Source organism: Prionailurus viverrinus, chromosome D2 (assembly GCF_022837055.1).
Source record: "Prionailurus viverrinus isolate Anna chromosome D2, UM_Priviv_1.0, whole genome shotgun sequence".
NCBI classification, from domain to species: Eukaryota; Metazoa; Chordata; class Mammalia; order Carnivora; family Felidae; genus Prionailurus; species Prionailurus viverrinus.
Window position 1 is genome coordinate 55,903,701 of NC_062571.1, and position 15,622 is coordinate 55,919,322.

Below are 15,622 nucleotides of genomic sequence, written 5' to 3' on the forward strand. Positions count from 1 at the left end.
AAACAGTTGTGAAAGAGAAAGGAGAGAAGGCTGAGAGAGCCATCAGACTGGTGCAAGTCTGAAACTCTGTGAAGGAGGTCGGAGGAGGTTGGTGGAAGTGTCTCAAGCTGCTGAACAGTCTAAGGAAGATTTGGCAAGGCTGTTGGGAATGCTCAAGCTAAAACTGCCATCAGAGGAGTCCTCCTAGGAAGGAGTCTGCCTTATTATCTATGCTACATTCAGTCACTGGCTGGAGCAGCCCATGGAAAGCTTGCTCTTTGGTGCAAATGTGGCAGAAGATTTCAGAGGGTAACCTCTGGGGCCCTTGGTCAGTTTTGCTCCCTGTATTTGGTAACCACAGTCCAAAAACTGGCTTTTCAATTATTGGAGATTGTCACCAATTTCAAGGCTTAGAATATTATAAAAGAGGTGATTTCGTGAGGAGTTTTGGAGAGGGCCATTGTTATGCTTCCTCACTCCCCGTCAAGTCTACCGAGTGGGGCTCCAAAGGCACTACTTAGGGAACTTGATATGTCTCCCTTGGGTTTTGAGAAGTACAGTAGTGCCTGACTCACATCTGAGAATCCTAAGGTAGGAGAAATGGGTCAGTGAGAAGTTTGGGCAGAGGAATAAAGAAGAGTTGCTATGTTGGGATCAGCTGTCACTCCCATAGTTTGTCAGGGCAAATGATGTTCGAGTGTTTCTCGTGCACCAAATGTGTACCACATGTGGGAATGAGAGAGCTGGCCTGGGGCTCTTTTGACTCTTGCCCAAGAGGACTTCCTAGAAGAGAAATGGGACTCCAACTGAGAGAGTTTATGTGGTGTGGATTATCAGAAAGTCTGGGGCTATAGAAGGAGCAGAATGGGGGAAATAGAATGCATTGCCCATCTAGGATGGCCAACTTGTCTAAGTTTGCCTGGAACTCTCCATGCTTTAGTACCAAAAGTCCTGAGTCTCAGGAATCCCTCGGTCCCAGGCAACTCAGGATGGTTGGTCATTCTGCATGTCACAGGAGTTGCAGTCAGAAGGCATCCCAGCACGGAACCTCCAAAACCCTCCAAATCACCCATAAGAGTAAGAGGTAAGTTGAAATTTCAGGCAGGTCCCGAATATGCGAAGCCAGCTTATGATTATGTCAGTATTGAAGTGGATATTGTCAGAGGGTAATTGGAAAATGATGCTGAAGCAGAACCTTCTTTTCTACACCTTCCCTTTGGAGTGTGTATAGGCTGCTTAGGCTGTCATAACAAAATACCACAGACTGGGGCGGCTTATACTACAAAACTATTTCCTCACAGTTCTAGTGGCTGGAAGTCCAAGGTCAAGGTTCTGGGCAATTCAGTTTTTGGTGAGAACTCCCTTCCTAGCTTGCCGATGGCCACCTTCTTGCTATGTCCTTACATGACTTTTCCTCAGTGCCTGTGTGAGAAGGGAGGGAATGGGAGGTATTTTTGGTGTTTCTTTTTATAAAGACACTAATTTATAGGATCAGGGCCCCACCCTTATCTTATTTAACTTTAAGTCTTCAGAGGCCTCATCTCCAAATACAGCAAAACTTTTGGGGTTAGGGCATCAACGTATGAATTTTAAGAGAACAAACATTCAGTATATACCAGTGTGACTCCATAACACAGAGATACTTTGGGGGAGGGTCATGAAAATATTAGGCCTGCTTCATGCCTCATACCTTTATGGAGAAGATAGGCTATTGTGACTGTAGCCCTGTGTCTTTGCAAGAACAAAAGTAAGCATATTATATTTAGAGCTCATTTGTAACACTTTTTTAGAGCTCTTCAGACATTATTCTAATCATGTCAAGGTAAAGCTGAACCCCTCCAGGGCCTTTTTTTTTTCCCCCCCTGTCCTGTAGAGCAGAGGAATCCTTTTTAGGAAGGATTCCTAAAATCCTTTTAGGAAGCAGAGCTAGTTTTTAACTCTTCAAGGCTTTAGTAGTTGGACCTAGGTTCAGCCATGAGCACAGAGTAATAGAAAGCACCAAAATAAAAGTCGTTATGTTTTTAATATGACAAGTTTATTTTTTTCTTTCAATAAATCTGGTGAAATTATCTTGGGATTAGTATGGTGATTCATGGGGTGAGGATTCCAGGCTCCTCCTACCTTATTGCCCCACTGTGTGTGACTTCCATTTTTCAAAGTAATTTCCTGGTCCAAGATGGCTGCAAGAGCTCCAGTCATTCTAGTGAACAGGAAGAATGGAGACCTACAAAGAACGGCACACCTCTTCCATTTAAGGACAGTTCCCAAAAATTGTACACAAGCTTCTACAAGAGAAGCTGGGAATAGTAATACTTTTTTCCTAGTGGGTCAGTACCCAGCCAAAAGTTACGAGATTTTATTACTCTAGAACAGAGATCAAAAACTATGGCCCATGGGCCAGTCATGTGTTTTTATAAATAAAATTTTATTGAAATACAACCCTGCCAATTTTACCTATTGTCTATGGATACATGTTTTTTTTGTTTGTTTGTTTTTTTGTTTAAGCACTCTTTATATTTTTAAATTTCAATTCCAGGGTAGGTAACATACAGTGTTATATTAGTTTCAGGTGTATAATATAGTGATTCAAAAATTCAATATATTACTCAGTGCTCATCAAAATAAGTGTACTCTTAATCCCTTTCACCTTTCACCCACCCCTTCACCAACCTTCCTTCTGGTAACCATCAGTTTGTTCTCTAGTTAAGAGTCTGTTTTTGGTTTGCCTCTCTCTTCTGCCACCATCCCTCTCAAGCATGATCATTTTTGTTTTGTTTCCTAAATTCCACATGTGAGTAAAATCATACGGTATTTGTCTTTCTCTGACTGACTTATTTTGTTTAGCATTATACTCTGTCTCTATTCGTGTCATTGCAGATGTCAAGATTTCATTCTTTTTTATGGCTGAGTAATATTTCACTCTGTGTGTGTGTGTGTGTGTGTGTGTGTGTGTGTGTGTATGTGTGTGTGTGTGTGTGTATCTATCTTCCTTCTCCATTCATCAGTTGGTGGACACTTGGGCTGCTTCCATATCTTGGCTATTATAAATAATGCTACTATAAAAATAGGGATGCATGTATCCTTTTGAATTAGTGTTCTTACATTCTTCGGGTAAATACCCAGTAGTGCAGTAAGGTGATTGTTGGATCATAAGGTACTTCTATTTTTAACTTTTTGGGGAGCCTCCATACTGTTTTCCAGAGTGGCTGCACCAGTTTGCATTCCCACCAACAGCACATGAGTGTTCCTTTTTCTCCACACTCTTGCCAACACCTGTTGGTTCTTGTGTTGTTGATTTCAGCCATTCTGACAGGTATGAGCTGATATCCCATTGTAGTTTTGATTTGCATTTCCCTAATGATAAGTGATGATGAACCTCTTTTCATATGTCTGTTGACCATCTGGATATCTTCTTTGGAGAAATGTCAGTTCATGTCTTCTGCCCATTTTTTAATTGGATGGTTTGTTTTTTGGGTGTTGAATTTTATAAATTCTTTATATATTTTGTATGGATACATTTTTTTTTCAACGTTTATTTATTTTGGGGACAGAGAGAGACAGAGCATGAACGGGGGAGGGGCAGAGAGAGAGGGAGACACAGAATCGGAAACAGGCTCCAGGCTCTGAGTCATCAGCCCAGAGCCCGATGCGGGGCTCGAACTCACGGACCGCGAGATCGTGACCTGGCTGAAGTCGGACGCTTAATCGACTGCGCCACCCAGGCGCCCCTGGATACATTTTTAAAAAACAGCCTTATTGATATATAATTCACATGCTATAAAATTCAGTCATTTAATCTGTAAAATTAATTGGCTTTTAGTATCTTCACAGAATCATGCATCTAGCACCCAAATCAATTTAGAACATTTTTATTGCCATGAAAAGAAACCCCACACCATTTAGCTATTGTCTTTGAATTTCCCATTTCTAACCCCCCCACCCAAGACCTAGGCAACTAGTAATAACTTTGTGTCTCTACAGATTTACCTCTTCTAGACTTTTCATATCAATGGAATCCTACAATATGTGGTCCTTTGTGCCTGGCTTCTTTGACTTTGTATAATGTTTTCAAGGTTATTCTATTTGTAGCATATATTAGTACTTCATCAGTACTTCATGTCTTTTCATGGCCAAATAATATTCCATTGTATGGCTATACCCCTTATTGTTTATCCGTTCATCAGTTGATGGACATTTGAGTCGCTCTGAAGAGGCAATAATCCTTTATTCTGTTAAGACTGAAATAAAACAAACCAGCAGGTAGTCTACTCCAATATATTAACAATTTTAAAACATTACCTTATGGATTTTTATGGGACTGACTGGGCAAAAATATTCTGTAAAAATATTGACGATCTAAATAACTGTGATTAAGATTCAACCAAGGTTTATGAGAAATGGTGCAGTACTACAACTATTGCCAGTCCCTATTCAGAGTTACATACAGCTCCCAAATTGTTTGTGGAAGACTTCTCAACAATGCTTAAAGATAAGCTGTTGCCTATAGATTATGTGAACATAAAGACATGAGTGTTCTAGAAGACAGAGTCAGTTACCGTAATGACAATGTAAAAGTTTTCACCATGTATGTCCAACGCTGGAATCTTACATCATTTACATTATTATAAATGTATTCTGTTGAAGTGAGAGAATTCAGAGCCCCGGTCTAAATGTCATGTATGTGCTTTTTTACAAACTGTCTCCATTACTACTTCCTCCTTCACCTAGGACAAACTACAGGAAAGTGCTCTACAGATGGTTCTAAGAAGTCTTCGATGAAGCTAAAGAGAGCAGATTTCTCTAGTGTGTCGCCACCATCCCCCTCTGGAGACTTGGGAAGCAGAAGGATAGCAGTGAGACAGAGTGAAGCTGACATGCATAGAGAAGCTGGGGTAAGAGACCCATGGAAAGAGATCTGACAATTTTTATATCTTTGTTTCTGGGAGTTTCTGAGACCCAGTATCCTTTCTGCCCTTTCAGTAGTTGTGTGTTCAAGTTTTCCTTTCATTACAAAGGATATCAGACCTTCATATTTTTCTAATAAATCTATCTTTTTCAGACCAGTTTGTTTGTTTGTTTGTTTGAAACCAAAAGACTCAATGCATACATGATTATTGCCATATATATATATATGGCAAGAAGTAGGCGGCTTCTCTTTCTTTAAAAAAAATTTTTTTTTTTCACATTTTATTTATTTTTGAGAGAGAGAGAGAGAGAGACAGAGCACAAGTGGGGGAGGGGCAGAGAGAGAGAGAGACACACACACACACAGAATCCGAAGCAGGCTCCAGGCTCCGAGCTGTCAGCACAGAGCCTGATGCGGAGCTCAAACCCACGAACCGTGAGATCGTGACCTGAGCCGAAGTCAGTTGCTCAACCGACTGAGCCACCCAGGCACCCCGGAGGCTTCTCTTTCTTAACAATTTGTTTAGTATCTTCCCATATTATTTCTAGGCATCTTACACATATGAAATATCCCTTTATATTTACTTTCATTTACATGTGACTGTTTTACTTGGCAGTGTTGTGGAATTCTTTCTATGTTAAGATATATAAAATGTACCCCGTCTTTAAAAAAATTTTTTTTAATGTTGACTCACTCCTGAGAGAGAGCATGAGCAGGAGAGGGGCAGAAAGAGGGAGAAAGAGAATCTGAAGCAGCTTTCATGCTGTCAGCACAAAGCTCGATATGGGCTCAAACCCACAAACTGTGAGATCATGATGTGAACCAAAGTCAGATACTCAACTGACTGAGCAACCCAGGCACCCCATAACCCATCTTTTTAATAGATGCATAATATTCCATTGCATGGTGTGCCCCAATTTATTTAACCAAATAATTGATGAATATTCAAAGGATATTCCCAATTTCATAAGTATTACAAGACAAAGATATAAAATTCATTCATCATTTATTAATTCAGCAAATATTATTGTGCCCACACTATGTGCCTCTTTGCCAGGTAAGGTAATTTCTGCAGTTTCTTTTGGTGTGGAGGAGAAGATAAGCAAGTAAACAAATAAATGTGAACTAAATAATTTCACCTACTAGTAAGTTCTGCGAAGAAAAGAAAACGTGGATATTTGATGAAGAATGAAAAGTGTGGATGTAGCACTTCTTTCTGCGGAGGATCTCAGCTGTTTCTAAAGGATGACATTTGGCCTAAATCCTGAGTGATACAAAGGAACCAGCCGGGTGATATCAGGGCAGAGGGAGCACCAGAGCAAATGTCCTAAGGCAGTAAGGATTTGGCACTTTAGAGGAAAACAAATGAGGTCAGTTTATCAGTCAACAGTTGTTAGTTACAATCAGTAGAAACCAATGTAACAGTTTAAGGAGAAAAAGAATTCACTGAAATATACTAGGCAACCCACAGAACCTCTGGGATGCTCAGAGAACCTATCTTGGAGACTGTCTGACAAGACAAAGTCTCAAAATCCCATCACAGAACTGATGTAGTGGGGACGTTGGTAGTGTGACTACTGGTTGTAGACGCTATGGCTTGCACCAACGACAATATTACCACTGCTGGCTCTGAAATTCAAACCTACTTGCCACCATCCCCCTACCCTTATTTGCAGTACGTGTCTAATTTAAAGTCTGAACAAGTGACTCACTAATGTAGACCTTATATGTGTATTTTTGCACGTTTATATTGATACTTCTATAGACTCAATTCATAGAAGTATTGGATTTAAACAGAAACACATCAATTCTTTTTCTACTGAATTGTATTCCCTAAAATATGATAGTAATTTACACTCCCACCAACAGTATATGAGTATGCCAGTTTCTTCAAAGCCTCATCAATTCCAGGTTTGTGTTTCAGAGTAGTTTTGTAAAGCTGGACACACCTAGACTTGATTCTGGCTCCATGACTTAGTAATTGTGTGTCAGTGGGCAAATCTGTCCATTCTCTGGGTTTCATTTACCTCGTAATTATAGTATGGAAGTGATAACCATGTTGCTAAGACTGTTAGTTGTCCCCTAATACTCATTCTCCCCTTCTATATTCATAAGACCCCAATTTTTAGTTAGATCCAGAGACGTCCAGAATCAGTACTAAGTTACTAGCTTTTCTTAGTCATAGCCAGCATCAAAATCTGCAGAATGGGTGTCAGCTGTTTGTAAGAAAATACTGGAAATAATAGGCACTTTTTAAATGTATTTATTTTCAGAGAGAGAGCACAAGAGGGGAGAGGCAGAGAGAGAGGGAGAGAGAGAATCCCAGGCAGGCTCCACATTGACAGAGCAGAGCCCCGTGCAGGGTTAGATCTTACAAACTGTGAGATTATGACCTGAGCTGAAATCCGGAGTTGGACACTTAACTTACTGAGCCACCAGGTGCCCCAATAATGAGGCACTTTTTACAAAAATTATATGTTACAAGCATTCTTTTTTTAAAAAAAAATTTTTTTTCAACGTTAATTTACTTTTGGGACAGAGAGAGACAGAGCATGAACGGGGGAGGGGCAGAGAGAGAGGGAGACACAGAATCGGAAACAGGCTCCAGGCTCTGAGCCATCAGCCCAGAGCCCGACGCGGGGCTCGAACTCACGGACCGCGAGATCGTGACCTGGCTGAAGTCGGACGCTCAACCGACTGCGCCACCCAGGCGCCCCAGTTACAAGCATTCTTTATGATACAGAGGATAACACTGTGTAGAAAACTTCAGATATTTATGCTTCTGAGTTAAGCGATTTAAGAATAGTTAGACTCTGAACATGAAGAAAAAATTTAAATATCTTAAATTATTTCTTTTGCTTACATATCTCTTTTATATATTTTTTTATGTATGGACAAAAGTGGCATATAATTCAATTCATGTCTAAATGAATCAAAAAGTTCTACTTCAATAAATACACAATAAAAATTCTAAGTGATAAAAAAGTATTGTCACAATTTAATTGGAAATGTTTTTTGTATTCTTAGATTCCACTAAAATATAAAGAGTAATGGTTTCAAATGTTAATTGTTACTTTCTTCTACAGTAACAGAACTCTCAAATTTAGTAGGACATAAGACTGCCAAAAATAAAGATTCAGGCTCCATTGCAATTAGGTCATGTGACTTAGTCTGGCCAATGAGACATGAGTATAAGAGATGTCTGCAGATCTCAAGTCAAGACAGTATGGTACTGGCACAAAAACAGACACATAGATCAATGGAACAGAATACAAAACCCAGAAATGGACCCACAATTATATGGTCAACTAATCTTGGACAAAGCAGGAAAGAATATCCAATGGAAAAAAGACAGTCTCTTCAACAAATGGTGTTGGGAAAACTGGACAGCAACATACAGAAGAATGAAACTGGACCATTTTTTTACACCACACACAGAAATAAATTGAAAATGGATGAAAGACCTAAATGGGAGACAGGAAACCATCAAAATTCTAGAGGAGGACACAGGCAGCAATGTCTTTGACCATGGCTATAGCAGCTTCTTACTAGACACATTCCGGAGGCAAGGGAAACAAAAGCAAAAATGAGCTTGGGACTTCATCAAGATAAAAAGCTTCTGCACAGTGAAGGAAATAATCAATAAAACTAAAAAGCAGCCTACAGAATGAGAGAAGATATTTGCAAATGACATAGCTAATAAGGGGTTAGTATCCAAAATCTATAAAGAACTTACCAAATTTAACACCCCAAAAATAAATAATCCAGTTAAGAAATGGGCAAAAGACATAAACAGACATTTTTCCAAAGAAGACATCTAGATGGCTAACAGACACATGAAAAGATGCTCAACATCACTCACCATCAGGGAAATACAAATCAAAACCACAATGAGATACCACTTCAAACCTGTCTGAATGGCTAAAATTAACAACACAGGAAAAACAGATGTTGGCAAGATGAAGAGAAAGGGGGACACTTACACTGTTGGTGGGAATGCAAACTGGTGCAGCCACTCTGGAAAACAGTATGGAGGTTTCTCAAAAAGTTAAAAACAGAACAACCCTCTGACCCAGCAACTGCACTACTAGGTATTTATACAAAGGATACAAAAATGCTGATTCAAAGGGGCACATGCGTATAGCAGTGCTATCAACAATAGCCAAACTATGGAATGAGCCTAAATGTCTATAGACTGATGAATAGATAAAAGAAGAGTTGTATATATATACAATGCAATATTACTCAGCCATTACAAGGAATGAAATCTTGCCATTTGCAACGACATGGACGGAGCGAGAGTGTATTATGCTAAGCGAAATAAGTCAGAGAAAGACACATGATTTCACTCCTATGTGGAATTTAAGAAACAAAACAGATTAATATAGGGGAAGGAAAAAAAAAAGAGGGAAACACACCATAAGAGACTTTTAATGACAGAGAACAAATTGAGAGTTGATGGAGGAAAATAGGTGGGGGGATGGGATAAATGGGTGATGGGCATTGAGGAGGGCACTTGTTGTGAGAACACTGGGTGTTGTATGTAAGTAATGAATCATCATATTGCAGCCTGAAACCAATTTTACCATATATGTTAACTAACTAGAATTTAAATAAAAACTTGAAAAGGGGGAAAAAAAGAGGAAAAGTTGTGCCCTTTCCTTCTCCCTCTCCCATCCTTACTGATAAGAATCAAGATATAGTGATGAACCACGTTAGGGCATAAACCAAGGGGCAAACTAGAAATGACTGAGCAATGAGACAGAAGGAGTTTAGTTACCTGACACTGTAAGTCACCATACCAATCCTAGATTTCTTAAATCTAGGTTGTTATGTAAGAGAGAAATAAATTGCTGTCAAGTATATACTGTAGTATCTTAGATCTCTATAACAGGAGCTGAACTTACACCCTAATGAATATAGTTCACTTACTTGAATTGTGGTGAATATTATTAAATTAGATAATGTATATAAAATACTTAGTAGAGGCATGTAATAAATGTGCGCTAAAGTAACTTGCCTTAAAGTCTCAAAACAAGCCATGGCAGGTTTTAAAATTTAATTAAATTTCTGTTTTTCCTTTATTTGTGCATTTAGTAAACACTTACTGAGAATTTACTATATTCCAAGTACCATGTTTGACTCTTGGTACAGAATGGAGAACAGATATAATAATATATAGTAATAAAATACAATGAAAAGCCAGGTGCTACAGTATAAGTGTTTACTCTCCAGAAGCTGGTCTTGAGATGAAGCAATATGTCTGATGTTACTGGGTAGAAGTGAGAAGCAACCAAACATAAGAAACTCAGATACCCAAACTGGCAGCCCATCCTCACCCTGCTGCCCATTGTATACCACAGGCAATAACCCTAAGCAACTTGCTTTCATCTCTCCCACCAAGAAGGCTGCACTGAGGACTAGTAGGAAATCACAACTGCAAGGATGAGTTCACGGTCAATTGTCATGAGTTACTTAAGGATTGTAAACTCTGAAAGAAAAACCAAATAAGAAAACTCACACTCAGTGAAAGAACTAATAACGAATAAATAAAATTAATATTCTTAGATAATAAGGTATTTGATACATAAAGCAAGAACAAATGGGTTTTTCAAAAAATACTTACATTTTTAGAAATGAAAAATATAATTGCTGAGAATAAAAGCTCAGTACCTGGGCTGAACAACAGAGTAGACATAGCTGAAGACTGGGGTAGTAAGTTGGTCCATTGGGCAGCAGGAGGGAATGATAATAAGAAAGTATAGTATATATATATATAAGTATATATATATATATATAGTAAGCTATTCTTCTTATCTTTCTTATATATATATGGCTTACTATCATATATATATATATACTATCATATATATATATATGGCTTACTATCTTCAAAACATTGTTCTAACCTATTTACTGATCTAAAATTCATATAATTCTCATAATAAGCCTGTCAGGAATGTGCTAGGATTATTCCCATTGTACTGATGAGAAACATATGGCACAAAAGGACTATAACTCATCCAAAGTAACACATCTGGTAAATAGCAGAGCCAAGATTTGAATCCAGAGTCTGGTTTTCAGAGTGCATATTTTAAACTCTAGGCTATACTGGGATGATGGAATGTTTAAATTAAATATTGAGAAACAAAAGATCAATTGAAAAACATTAACATCCATGAAGAATTTCAGGAGGAGAGAATACAGGGAATAGAGGGAAAGAAATAACAAATAAAAGATACGAATCCTTAGATTGAAAGGAGCCTTCCTAGTAGAATAAATAAGACATATTGAACATCGTATGGTGAGGTTTGGACAATTTATAGTGAAATTTTAGAAAATCAAGGATTAATTTTTTTTTCAACGTTTATTTATTTTTGGGACAGAGAGAGACAGAACATGAACGGGGGAGGGGCAGAGAGAGAGGGAGACACAGAATCGGAAACAGGCTCCAGGCTCTGAGCCATCAGCCCAGAGCCTGACGCGGGGCTCGGACTTACCGACCGCGAGATCGTGACCTGGCTGAAGTCGGACGCTTAACTGACTGCGCCACCCAGGCGCCCCAGAAAATCAAGGATTAAAAAACAATTCTAAGAGAGGATATCTTAACTGTGCTCGCAAAAAAAAAAAAAAAAAAAAAAAAAAAAAAAAGGAACTACTATTTGAGATTATAATAGAGATGTCAATTACCTTCTTTGTGGTCAACAACTCATAATGGATACATATATCAAAACATCATGGTGTACACCTTAACTCTATACAATTTGATTTGTGAATTACCCCTCAATAAAGCCTGGAGAAGAAGAGGCAATCCAAAAAGTTATCAGAGATAACCTACAAAAGGAATGAGAATCATTGAGGTCAGATTCTCATCAGCAATAGTGAAATCAAGAAGGAAAAAAACCAGGAATCAATATCTTCAAAATGGTAAGAAAAAGAATTTCAAACCCAGAATTCTATACTTAGCCAAAGAATCTTCCAAATTCAGTGGTGAAAATTATATTTTAAGACATCTCAACAACTCAGGAATTTATCACCTACAGATCCTCTCTGAGCAAACTGTCAAAGGAGCACTTCTGCAAAGAAGAGTGAAATATAAGAAAAAAAGTGGACATATAATTAGTAAAATTTATTATTAAGTAAGTATTGTTTGTAAAGAACTTCTTAATGTTAGTCTGATGTATATGCTCTAAATAATACTGTTATCAAGATTGAGTTTTCCAAAACTGGACATAGGAATATCCGTAGGAAAGTAATGCTTTCAGTTCCACATGCTTTTCAGAAATTTGTCATTCTTCATCATGATTTATTTCTCCTCCCTTTGAAGGTGGGCAGGTTTGTGACTGTTCTGCCCAGTAGAGTGCACAGAAGTAACACTTATGCAGTTACACATAAGCAGTCACTTACGACTTCTGAGGGTATGTCATAAGGATAGAGCTTCATCCTAGCTCTCTCTTATGGGAAGTTGACTTTGGCAAAACCAGCCACCATGCAGCACAGAAGTCCAAACTAGTTCACAAAAAGAGGTTGTATGGAGAGGCCTCTATGGAAAGGGAATGCACTTCCCAGCCAGCATCCACCACCAGACTTCTGAGTAAATTAATTATCACATGAGTCTAGTGCCCAGTCTTTGAGTCTTCCAACTGAGACACCAGACATTCTAGAGTAGAGACAAGCCATCCCCTCTGTGCCCTGTCTGAATTTGTGAACAACAAAATCCATATATATGGAAGTTGGTGTTTTTTTTAACATTACATTCTGGGGTAATTTTTCACAGTCATAGCAACTGAAACATGTCAGTATTGTAGATAGTATATATAGGAAAAGATACAAGGGAAGTAAAAGCATTTTGTCATTTTCATCAAATATTTTGTGAACTCTACACTTGATAGAAGAAAGAATAAATTTAATGAAGTGTCTAATAATTAAGGATAGTTATTAAATGAAAGATGCAGATTTAATTTTTTAAGGCTTATTTATTTATTTTGAGACAGAGGGGGAAGAGAGAGAGAGAGAGAGAGAGAGAGAGAGAGAAAGGGGCAGAGAGAGAGAGAGAGAGAGAGAATCCCAAACACTCCGTGCTGATTGATGCGGGGCTCGATCTCATGAACTGTGAGATCATGACCTGAGCTGAAATCAAGAGTCCGGCGCTTAAATGACTGAGCCATCCAGGCACCCCCAGATTTAATTTTTTAAATCAGTTTTATTCTGTTTATAAGAGATATCTGGAAAAATGTCATAATGAAAGGCTAAAAGTGAAGAAATAGGAATAAATATACGAGGAGACCTAATCTAGCAAAGATAATATATCATAGTAGAGTTTAATATGAAATTATTAACAACAAAAGAGACAATTTCTTAATGATAAAAGTAATAATCCATCATCAAAATCATGACCTTTGCTCTGTCCAACTTTATAATTCAACATGAATGTAGAAAAAACAATATAATTAAGAGGAAGAATAAGCAATTTCAAACCACCGATAAAGATCTAACACACTCTGTTTCAGAAACTGGTTGCTCAACCAGAAAAAAAGGTTTATAAAAATGCTTATCTAAATTTATATGTAAATTTCAATAAATATATGTAATACTTTGCATCCAACATAGAAAATGTATTCTTTTCAAGCATGCACAAAGTATTTACAAAAATTATATATTGAGACACAACAGAATCTTCAACAAACACTTTAAAAACTGATAATACAGAGACAGTGTTCTCTGACCCACATGAAATAAAAATAAAAATCAATGCAAAAAAGATAGTTTAAAAATTAATTTGGAGGGGCTCCTGGGTGGCACAGTCAGATAAGCCTCCAACTCTTGATCTCAGCTCAGGTTGTGATCTCACTGTTTGTGAGATCGAGCCCCATGTCATGCTCTGCACTGACAATGTGGAGCCTGCTTGAGATTCTCTCTCTCTCTCTCTCTCTCTCTCTCTCTCTGCCCTTCCCCTGCACTCTCTCTCTTTCTCTCTCTCAAAATAAATAAATAAACTTAAAAAATTAATTTGGGAAACAAAATCCTCACTTCTAAACATCTTAAGGTCCAAATAAGAAATCAAAATGGAAATTATGAAATCTTTAGAAATGAAAGCCAGTGAAATCACTTCTTACAAATGAGTAGTGACATGAAGCTAGCTAAAGTGGAGCTTAGAGGGAAATTTATACTTTTTACATATGAGAACACAAGAAATATGAAAAATAAAGTGAGCACTTAACTCGCAAATCTAAAAATAATTTAGAGTTAGCCCAGAGAATATAGAGGAAAACAATAATATAAAAGTGTAACTTAATTATTTAATAAAACAACAAGAGAAACAAATAATATCACCAAAAGGTTTTTTCTTTTTAATATTAAATAGATCAGTATAAAAAGGTAGAGAAAGAAAGAGAAGGATTTAGCTCCTAGGAGAGTAATTTGAATGGCTATATTCAATAAATTTATAAAACTTACCCAAAATACATTATTTTCTAAGAAAATGTAAGTCAAAAAATCTTTTAAAAACCTGGTCAAATAATCATTCAAAAATCATAATCAGTATTAAAATTTCTACTCTCTACAATAAAGATGTCATCTCTACATAGGTTTATAAGTAGTTCTGACAAACTTTCAAAGAACAACTAATCACTGTCTTATACAATCTGTTGAAAACATAACTTAAAAAAAAAGAAGAAACTACTCAATACTCATGAGGCCATATAAAATCAATGAAAAAAATTATAGGCAAATTTCACTTTTGAGCATGGATGTAAACACACTGTACCAACAAATTGAATCAAACTACATACTAAAAAATACATCCAGACCAAGTTCACATCAGAAATTCAACAGTGGTTCAACAACTAAAAATTCTATCATTGTAACTCACCATACTAACATATCAAATTGGAAATATGACCAGTCAATAAATAGGGGAAATTGTTGATGATATTCAAAATCTATTCATGATCTTAAAAAAAAAAAAAAAAACTCTTTATTTAGCAAACTAGGATAAAGAGGTAACTCCTTGGGGCGCCTGGGTGACTCAGTTGGTTGATCCTGATTTTGGCTCAGGTCATGATCCCAGCGTTGTAGGAATGAACTCTGTGTCAGGCTCCACACTGAATGTGGATCCTGCTTAAGATTCTCTTTCTCTCTCCCTCTGCTCCTCTTCCCTGCTCACTCTCTCTCTTAAATTAAAACAACAACAACAACAACAACAAAAAGGTAGCTCCCTAATGTTGTAACTGATGTCAATGCAACCCCTCCCCAAAACATATTAATCATTACATTTAGAAGTATTTTCATCAAAGTTAAGACACAGTATGGATGTATGATTTTTTTTTTTTTTTTTTTTTTTACCACTACTACTCAAGATTCTACTGGAGACCTTAGCCCTCTTCAGATTGCCTTCACATGCATTTAAGATTCTTCCAGGTCTTTCTGGCCTGATAGCTCATTTCTTTTTATTGCTAAATACAATTCTACTGCATGAATATGCTACAGTGTGTTCATCAGCTTATTCACCTTTCGAAAGGCATCTTGGTTGTTTCCAGTTTTGGGCAATTATAAATAAGGCTTCTATATAGACATTCATGTGTAGACTTTGTGTGAACCATAATTCTTTCAATTCATTTGGGTAAATACCTTAGGAGGACAATTCCCAGATTGTGTTGTAAGACTATGTTTAGCTTTGTCAATAACCGCCAAATGGTCTTGGACAGTGCTGTGCTATTTGTATTCCCATCAGCAATA

The 15,622-nt window shown here is 37.4% G+C and overlaps 1 protein-coding gene across 1 annotated transcript in view; it reads left to right on the forward strand.

The window, feature by feature from the left end:
- LOC125147610 (uncharacterized) overlaps positions 1–15,622 on the forward strand; it is a 40,326-nt gene that overhangs the window by 2,854 nt on the left and 21,850 nt on the right. Inside the window, exon 5 of the mRNA XM_047824677.1 lies at positions 4,708–4,871. Coding sequence (XP_047680633.1) covers positions 4,708–4,871 — 164 coding nt within the window. The remainder of the gene's footprint in view (positions 1–4,707; positions 4,872–15,622) is intronic.